The sequence below is a fragment of the Sinocyclocheilus grahami genome, unplaced genomic scaffold (assembly GCF_001515645.1).
Source record: "Sinocyclocheilus grahami isolate Dianchi unplaced genomic scaffold, SAMN03320097.WGS_v1.1 scaffold566.1, whole genome shotgun sequence".
Lineage (NCBI taxonomy): Eukaryota > Metazoa > Chordata > Actinopteri > Cypriniformes > Cyprinidae > Sinocyclocheilus > Sinocyclocheilus grahami.
The window spans coordinates 1,215,198-1,223,907 of NW_015505745.1; the positions used below are offsets into that span (position 1 = coordinate 1,215,198).

Genomic DNA, 8,710 nt, shown 5'->3' on the forward strand with positions numbered 1-8,710 from the left:
ACTGTTAAGGCACATTTATATGCAAACAACATTTAAAAGGGAATTTTGCATACAATATCCGCTTTAAGAGTCCCACGGTCTTACCACAGAATTTTAAAAGTGTGATTTCCATGGCATTTTTCTAGGCATTCAAATATTTTTTAGAATGAATATAAATTCTTAGATATGTCAAGCTCTAAATGATTTTACTTTGTGGAAAGTGTTATTTGTGAGAATGAATGAATGAATAAATACATACATACATATGTACATACATACATAAATAACAACCCTGTAATCACAAATTACTCAAATTCATTAAGAACATTGAGTTACTGAAACTTCTGGAATTTTGAAATGTAATAATTTTATTGAATTAATTTACTATATTGCTACTCCAGATTTCTTTAAACAATGTTTGAAAATGAACAGATTTGTCATTATAGGATAATACCAGAAGTATATTGGTGGACCTTCAAATATTGTGTTTTTGAAAATGGGTGGACTTGTAGTCAAAAAAGTTGAGAACCACTGCTGAATACCTTAGCTTTGTTCTTTTGCTGCCTTGCAAGCACAGGTCTTTCCTACTGGAAATGCAAATCTAGCAAGCTCACTGACTGGATTTTGACACATTGTATCCATAGGAGAGCGAGATTGCTCTTTCCAATTAACCTCACTTTAGATTACTGGTAAGGTGCCCCAGAAACCTAAATGTTTCCAGTCAGTTAATTGCCCATAGCACTGACCATTATCTCTGAGTCAATGGTGGCAACATCCTCCAATAAAAACCTGCCCTCCGACTAACTTTGTGCTCTGTAGAAATGATTTGTCAGTTTGTTCTTGCTGCAATAGCGGCAGGTGGTTCTGTTGACTGGCAGGCCATTACCTCTCATCTCTCTTCTCGTCTGTGATAGATTTGGTGGGAGGTCGTGTTGGGAAAGAAGTGATCAATGTTAAATTGATCACTTGCTTTAAATTGTATGAGACTAGTCATCAAATCGTAATAGTGGACAAGTGAATATGCCATCTCACTCACATTCTCAGATATGTGACATTTCAGAACTTCCTCTACTCTCCTCTTGTCATGTTTGAAAACCTGCTGCTAAATCAGCAGGGCTTCACTTACAGTCGACGTGTTCCAGTAAAACAGGAGAAGAAAGAGAGAATGAAAGGGTGAACGAGGAAAAAGAGTGAGACGGGCTGTGATTGGATTAGGATTGAATAGATTTGAGGCGAGTGGGTGCAGAATCAAATCTCGGAGTGTGCGTCATTGAGTTAGCTGAGTCATATTTCTCAGAGTTCACTCTAGTCTCACACAAAGGTGCTTTGATTACTGCTCTGACTTCCTGAGAAAGTTGGGCAGGTGTTGTTAGCTGACTTTAGAGGCATTAGGGTGCTAAATAAGTCAGCCACATTTCATTCTCTTTGGCTTTATGATTCATCACTGTAACCTGAGGGCTGCACACAGTGATGAAGGTGAAAATGGTTGTCAGTGGAAAATGTCATATAACCAGTAATTTTATTCTGCCTTAGATCTGACATAAAATACATTTGCATGTAACTGTGCACACCCTAAAGTTTGCCAAACCTAAGATTTGAACTGCCCTTATACCTGTAATGGTAAGTAATTCGTTGCATTTTTCTCTCTGTCTAGCTGTTTGGATGTTTCTTGGCCTGGGAGACCAGAAACGTGAGCATTCCAGCCCTGAATGACAGCAAGTACATTGGCATGAGTGTGTATAATGTGGGCATCATGTGTATCATTGGAGCAGCGGTGTCCTTCCTGACCCGGGATCAGCCTAATGTGCAGTTCTGCATCGTGGCACTGGTCATCATCTTCTGCAGCACCATCACGCTGTGTCTGGTTTTTGTGCCAAAAGTAAGTACTGCAATGTACGGCCTGATCCAGCCCTATCGGGAAAGAATTGTAGAGGTCAATGAAAGGCACATTCTGGCATTTGATTTGTGCAAATCCCTAGCAAGTTCACCTACATATAATTGAGAACAGTGCTTACTTTGCATAAACACACTGAAATTTGAAAGACTGCAAAGATTCGACTCTCTCCCTAAACCAATACATCCTACACAGAATCAATGCCTTTGCCTATGTCTTTGTCCTCTCTTTTGTTAGTTTGTCACAATGCAAACAAACCCGGATGCTGCCACACAGAACCGGAGGTTAAAGCTCACCCAGAACCAGAAGAAGGAAGATTCCAAGACGTCCACCTCAGTAACCAGTGTTAACCAGGCCAACACTTCCCGTCTGGATGGATTACAGTCAGACAACCACCGCCTCCGAATGAGAATTACAGAGGTGATTGACGTCAATCATAAATTACAAAGTTATTAAATACTTAGAATGACAATCTACTTTAAAAAGTTATTAAAAATGAATGATGATGCTAAAAATTACTAATGCACCACCATGCAGATTAAAGGGTTTTTATAATTGTATAATATTAATTTATTCCCTCTAAATTATAAAATAATAGCAAATACTGTGAAAAAAAAATTACAGAAACAAGTAAACAAGAATCTATTTATCAAATCAAAATACACTGCCCCTATATTAGATTAAGTATAAATATATATTAAGACATATATTATTATATAAATACTGTTACATTTTTTGGGAGAAACAGAATGCATTTTTGTTGTGAAATCAATAAATGTTTTTACTACTGAAGGTATTTTACAGTAATGAAATCTATTATTGTATGTTTTACATTTTTTTGTACACTGAACAAAATTATAAACACAACACTTTTGTTTTTGCCCCCATTTTCATGAGCTGAACTCAAAGATCTAATACTTTTTCTGTTCACAAAAGGCCTATTTCTCTCAAATATTGTTCACAAATCTGTCTAAATCTGTGTTAGTGAGCACTTCTCCTTTGCCGAGATAATCCATCCACCTCACAGGTGTGGCATATCAAGATGATGATTAGACAGCATGATTATTGCACACAATAATTGCACACATAAGCTGGCCACAATAAAAGGCCACTCTAAAATGTGCAGTTTTATCACACAGCACAATGCCACAGATGTCACAAGTTTTGAGGGAGCGTGCAATTGGCATGCTGACTGCAGGAATGTCCACCAGAGCTGTTGCCCGTGAATTGAATGTTCATTTCTCTGCCATAAGCCGTCTCCAAAGGCGTTTCAGAACCTGTCAATCACACACAGCTGTCAGTTGGCATCTCATTTCAGTTTGTGACACACTCTTCCTCTGTTACTGTCACCCAGAGAAAAAGAACAATTTATTGGAGTGTTATACATTATTCACCCCAAACATGTCAAGCTGAAGTGTCATATAAGGTGCAAGTTCTGACTCAGTTCTTCAGCTGAATCCACCACTGACATCTTGATGGAAAGGCAGCGTTCTGAACATCATGCCCTTGTTTTCAGATGGAGAGAAATCTCTGAAGAACCACTTAGAACAAAAACCCCAGGCTCAGTGGGGATCCATGGATCCTTCAAGGATAAGCAGAGGTCAACTAGACGACATCAACTCACCAGAACAGTAAGTTCACACACTGGCATGTGTGACACCTAAAAATATATGAATTACGTTTGTTAACAAAGTATCAGACAGATACTTAATACAAAGTAAAATGTATTAAGATTTTTTTTTAAGATTAAGAACCACAATCACACTTTCTAAACATAATATTTGACAAAAGATGTAAATGCTTCTACATTATAAAACAGACATGTTTTGTTATAAAAATTAAGATGAAAGTATGAGTCCAAGAAAAAGCTTTGTTTGCACATGCCACTATAACAAAATTCATTCACTCACCCTATCAAATCAAAGTAATCAGAATTACGTTTTAGGGACTGTCTGTTTGTTTAAAGGTTCTCCACATCCTAGTAGATTCATGCATTCTTCTTGGGAAGACAGGCCAAAAAATGTTGATGACTACTGTTTTATATCAAAGATTTTTATCCAATCAGACACTTTCTAGAATGAGAACACCCCTCTTTAACTTCACTGACGGCAAAGGTAAGAGAAGTGGATATTAAACCCCGTGTTCCTCACCTGTCAATCACACACAGCTGTCAGTTGGCATCTCATTTCAGTTTGTGACACACTCTTCCTCTGTTACTGTCACCCAGAGAAAAAGAACAATTTATTGGAGCGTTATACATTATTCACCCCAAACATGTCAAGCTGAAGTGTCATATAAGGTGCAAGTTCTGACTCAGTTCTTCAGCTGAATCCACCACTGACATCTTGATGGAAAGGCAGCGTTCTGAACATCATGCCCTTGTTTTCAGATGGAGAGAAATCTCTGAAGAACCACTTAGAACAAAAACCCCAGGCTCAGTGGGGATCCATGGATCCTTCAAGGATAAGCAGAGGTCAACTAGACGACATCAACTCTCCAGAACAGTAAGTTCACACACTGGCATGTGTGACACCTAAAAATATATGAATTACGTTTGTTAACAAAGTATCAGACAAAGTAAAATGTATTAAGATTTTTTTTTAAGATTAAGAACCACAATCACACTTTCTAAACATAATATTTGACAAAAGATGTATATGTATATGTATATCTACATTATAAAACAGACATGTTTTGTTATAAAAATTAAGATGAAAGTATGAGTCTAAGAAAAAGCTTTGTTTGCACATGCCACTATAACAAAATTCATTCACTCACCCTATCAAATCAAAGTAATCAGAATTACGTTTTAGGGACTGTCTGTTTGTTTAAAGGTTCTCCACATCCTAGTAGATTCATGCATTCTTCTTGGGAAGACAGGCCAAAAAATGTTGATGACTACTGTTTTATATCAAAGATTTTTATCCAATCAGACACTTTCTAGAATGAGAACACCCCTCTTTGCAAAACCACCCACAACTGAAAAAAAATAAATGAAAGCACTTAAGAGAGGTTCAGGGACAGAGAAAAAAGAGAGAGAGAGGGGGTGAGGGCGCTTTGGTTACATAACGTGAGTTCTAGTGAGAGCGGAAGGCACTGGACCCTGAAAATAGACAGGAGAGTAGAATTAGAGGACGACAGGCCGTCCCAGCACATGAATGTTTGATTGTACAGAGGAGTGATTCTGCAGTGTCTCTGTTCATCAAACACACACACAACACTTACCCCAGTAGCTGATGGTCCCTTGACCCTGAAAAATAACACCATCTCTGCCATGGGAATATGCAATGAGTAATTTATTGAGCCTGTTCTCTATGTCTGCAGTAAGGGATAAACAAATAAGTTTTTAGTTTAATGACATTCACATTTTTTTTGTTTTGTTTTTGCATGTGAACCTGCAACATCTGGCTAATCGATGTTAATTATTTCTAAACACAGAAGACATTTTCCTTAATTGATGTATGAAATTAATATTTAATTGAAAGTAATAACTCAAAGAGACTCCAATCGTAAAACCAATCGTGAGAGGTGTGGTGTCTGCGCTTTATATAACTGCCATTTGGCTTCTGTTATGGATTTAAAGGGCTTCGGCCTCTTGGGGTGCAGTTTGAATCTGACACAAGACAGGAATGAAATGGACTTTATTTCAGGTGATCCACACAGTAAGGTGCATACTGGATTGATGGCACCACAAGAACAAGCACAGTCCCAAACCCTTCACTAGCGTTTTCAGCATTGCTAATAATAATTTTTTTTTTCTTTGAGCACTAAATCTGCATATTAGAATGATTTCTGAAAGACCACGTGACACTGAAAACTGAAGTAATGGCTGCTGAGAAACATTTAAAAAATCTTACCAACCCCAAACTTTGAGTGGCAGTGTAGGTCCAGATGGTGTAGTATATCATCTAGCAGGGACTAAAGAGGTCATGCTAACCAGCTAAACCTTGAATTCTTAATTGAGAAGGGAACACAATGTACGTGACAAAGTCAATTTTTTTTTTCTTTGAGCACTAAATCTGCATATTAGAATGATTTCTGAAAGACCACGTGACACTGAAAACTGAAGTAATGGCTGCTGAGAAACATTAAAAAATCGTACCAACCCCAAACTTTGAGTGGCAGTGTAGGTCCAGATGGTGTAGTATATCATCTAGCAGGGACTAAAGAGGTCATGCTAACCAGCTAAACCTTGAATTCTTAATTGAGAAGGGAACACAATGTACGTGACAAAGTCACTGCTGGTTTAAATGTACCCTGTGAATATGTGATATAATTATAGATGAACTTCTGTTACATGCATGCAAGAGTGTCCCCAATGTTAAACACAATCACTAAAGAGCATTACAGAACATTAGGAATTTTATATATATGACAACTGATTGTGGTTTGTGTTCGCAGCATACAGCGCAGGCTGTCCCTACAGCTGCCTATCCTGCATCACGCCTATCTGCCCTCCATAGGAGGGGTGGACGCGAGCTGCAGCAGTCCCACGAGCAGCCCAGCCTCCAGCCCACGCCACAGACACATGCCCCCCTCCTACAGGGTCATGGTGTCCGGCCTGTGAGGCCCACCGCCTGCCCTGCACTCCAAGGAAGCGATCAGCTTTTTATTTTAAGACAGACTGAGCAATATCAGCGGTTAACAGAAGCGTGTGAGCAACCCAGGGGGGTCCAACTCTTCATGCATTCGTGACCCCCCTCCCACCATCCATGGCCACATCAGAACAGAACTGATCTTTCAGGCTAGAAGGGAGGTGACCGGAGGCCCTCACATGGCAACCCAACCCAGACTCCCATCCTCCCGGTCCCGTCACCTCCCGTTCCTAACTAGATGGACTCAACACCCCCCCAAACAGCAGTGCAGATCAACGCAGGACAGGAGCTGTAGCCTTACCTGAAAAAAAAGAGACGATTCCGCCGGCAGCCTCGGTTCTGCTGGAACTTGCGGGAAATGGGCAGCGTATGTGACCGAGGACTCCACCTCTTTATTCACCAAGTCAGCGGCCATGTAAATACCATATTCGAACATCAAAGTGAGCTTTGAATATGCTGTGAAATTAATTATTCTGATGACGCCTGGTGCTCGGAGAACTTTACAAACAGTCAACGAACCAGGAAGAGACACGTACGCCGTTGCAACTGGTATGAATTTGTTGTATTGCTTCAGTGTCCCAATGGTGTGAAAAAGTGGTTAATGGTAAATAAGACTATTAGCATCTACATTTTTTCTAAAGACGACAAGGGAGTGTTTCAGGGTAACGCGGGCAAACTGTTCTCACCTGGATAGACGTGTACCGCACATTGTTTTTCTTTAAAAGCAGCTAGCTTCATGTAGGCCTGTCCTGGTAACAGAGTATCGAAAGTACTACTTTGATTTATCGTAAGTAATGTCATGTTAGAGGTTGCGCGAGTGCAACCTCAAAGAGCCACAGGTCCAGCCGAGAGGGACGTAAGAGACAAAACTGGCGATTTTAGAGGGTCAGTCTTCCATTACAGCCCAGCGAGTTGATCCTGCATATCGGGACTGAAACACGCAGATGCAACCCTATGCTTTGGATGTACGATAGCCGTCACGTGACCGGCTGTTACAGAACAAGAATACTCACAAATTGCGATAATAACAGGGAAGTGGCACTCCATGCAGAGCAAAACCAAAATATCCTCACAGAAAGCTGCGAGGTTACACAAAAGAAGTGGTCCACACAGCAAGACAGAAGAACGATATTGTATTAAACAGCGGGACTGAAAAATTAGCACAAGTGTAATTAACTTAATAAGAGCGAGTCACGTATGAACAAAGCCTTGTTTTGACTTTGCGGCAAGGTCTCTCAGTTTATCCGCCCTCTGTTTATTTCTTGCTTTTTAAATTTTCTTTTGGTTGATTAAAAACCCAACATGTGTGTGTATCCCCAACGGTTATAGCTTGGGCTAAAAGGGCTCGGGTGGAGGGCACACGTTTGCCTGTTCCAGGGGAGAAATGGCAGAGGTCTGCCCCAGTATCAGTGACATTGTGAAATTCATCACCTAGCTCTTAGCAACAGTGAAATTACCTCATAGTTGCTATAGAAATGTTACTGTGTGCAGTGAACTTTGCACAATGTCTTACAGAGCTAGGGAGCATCAGCTACTTTTGTAAATTCGTCTATGTATTCATGTCATTACTGTTCATTATGGGAAAAGTGAATTTGTGATGTAGTCTCATTTGAAGGAAATCACTAAAAAAACACAAAAACTGAATAAAGACCAAGGTAGTGCTTTATATGATTTATTTTTGGACATGTTCTATACTGTGGATTCAAATCACCGTGTGTGCATGTGTTTGTGAATCAAGCGAAACAAGGTTAACCTGCTAACACGTTGCTTTCGAAAATGTATCATGGTCTGTGGAATGCACATCTGGTCGTTTAAGATTGTCTTGGCAATAACCTTGGAAATGAAGTCAAGAGCTGATGTGTTGGACATTAAATCTGTGATGTTAACTAAAAAACTGAAAATGATCTAAATGTTGTGTTCTTCTAAAGCAAGACAACACTCATTTGTGCAAAGAGATTCATGAATACAGTACAAGATTTGAGAAAATTGTTGGGCTGGACTCCATGCGTATTCTGGTGTGAACTGGTCTATCTTTGCATCATGTAACAAACAGGTATTTGGGTGAAAATAGGAAGTTAATCCAACTCTGAAATTGGTATAATATATATGCCTTTTTTTATATGTTAATTTGATGTCAACACAAACAATTTAATTCAACATCAATTGCCTACTGGGTCATAGCCTCATTTGCAATCCTGTCAAAATTTAAATACGGAGCTACTGAGTTGAAGGTATTTTATAA

General features: G+C 39.5%; 1 protein-coding gene across 1 annotated transcript in view; it reads left to right on the forward strand.

Moving 5' to 3' along the window:
* The window catches only part of LOC107556354 (gamma-aminobutyric acid type B receptor subunit 2-like), a 237,827-nt gene extending 229,838 nt beyond the window's left edge, over positions 1–7,989 (forward strand). The window contains exons 14-18 of the mRNA XM_016239450.1: positions 1,634–1,858; positions 2,111–2,293; positions 3,939–3,987; positions 4,263–4,377; positions 6,275–7,989. Of these exons, the coding sequence (XP_016094936.1) occupies positions 1,634–1,858; positions 2,111–2,293; positions 3,939–3,987; positions 4,263–4,377; positions 6,275–6,440 (738 nt within the window). The 3' untranslated portion in view covers positions 6,441–7,989. The remainder of the gene's footprint in view (positions 1–1,633; positions 1,859–2,110; positions 2,294–3,938; positions 3,988–4,262; positions 4,378–6,274) is intronic.
* Positions 7,990–8,710: the final 721 nt, after the last annotated feature.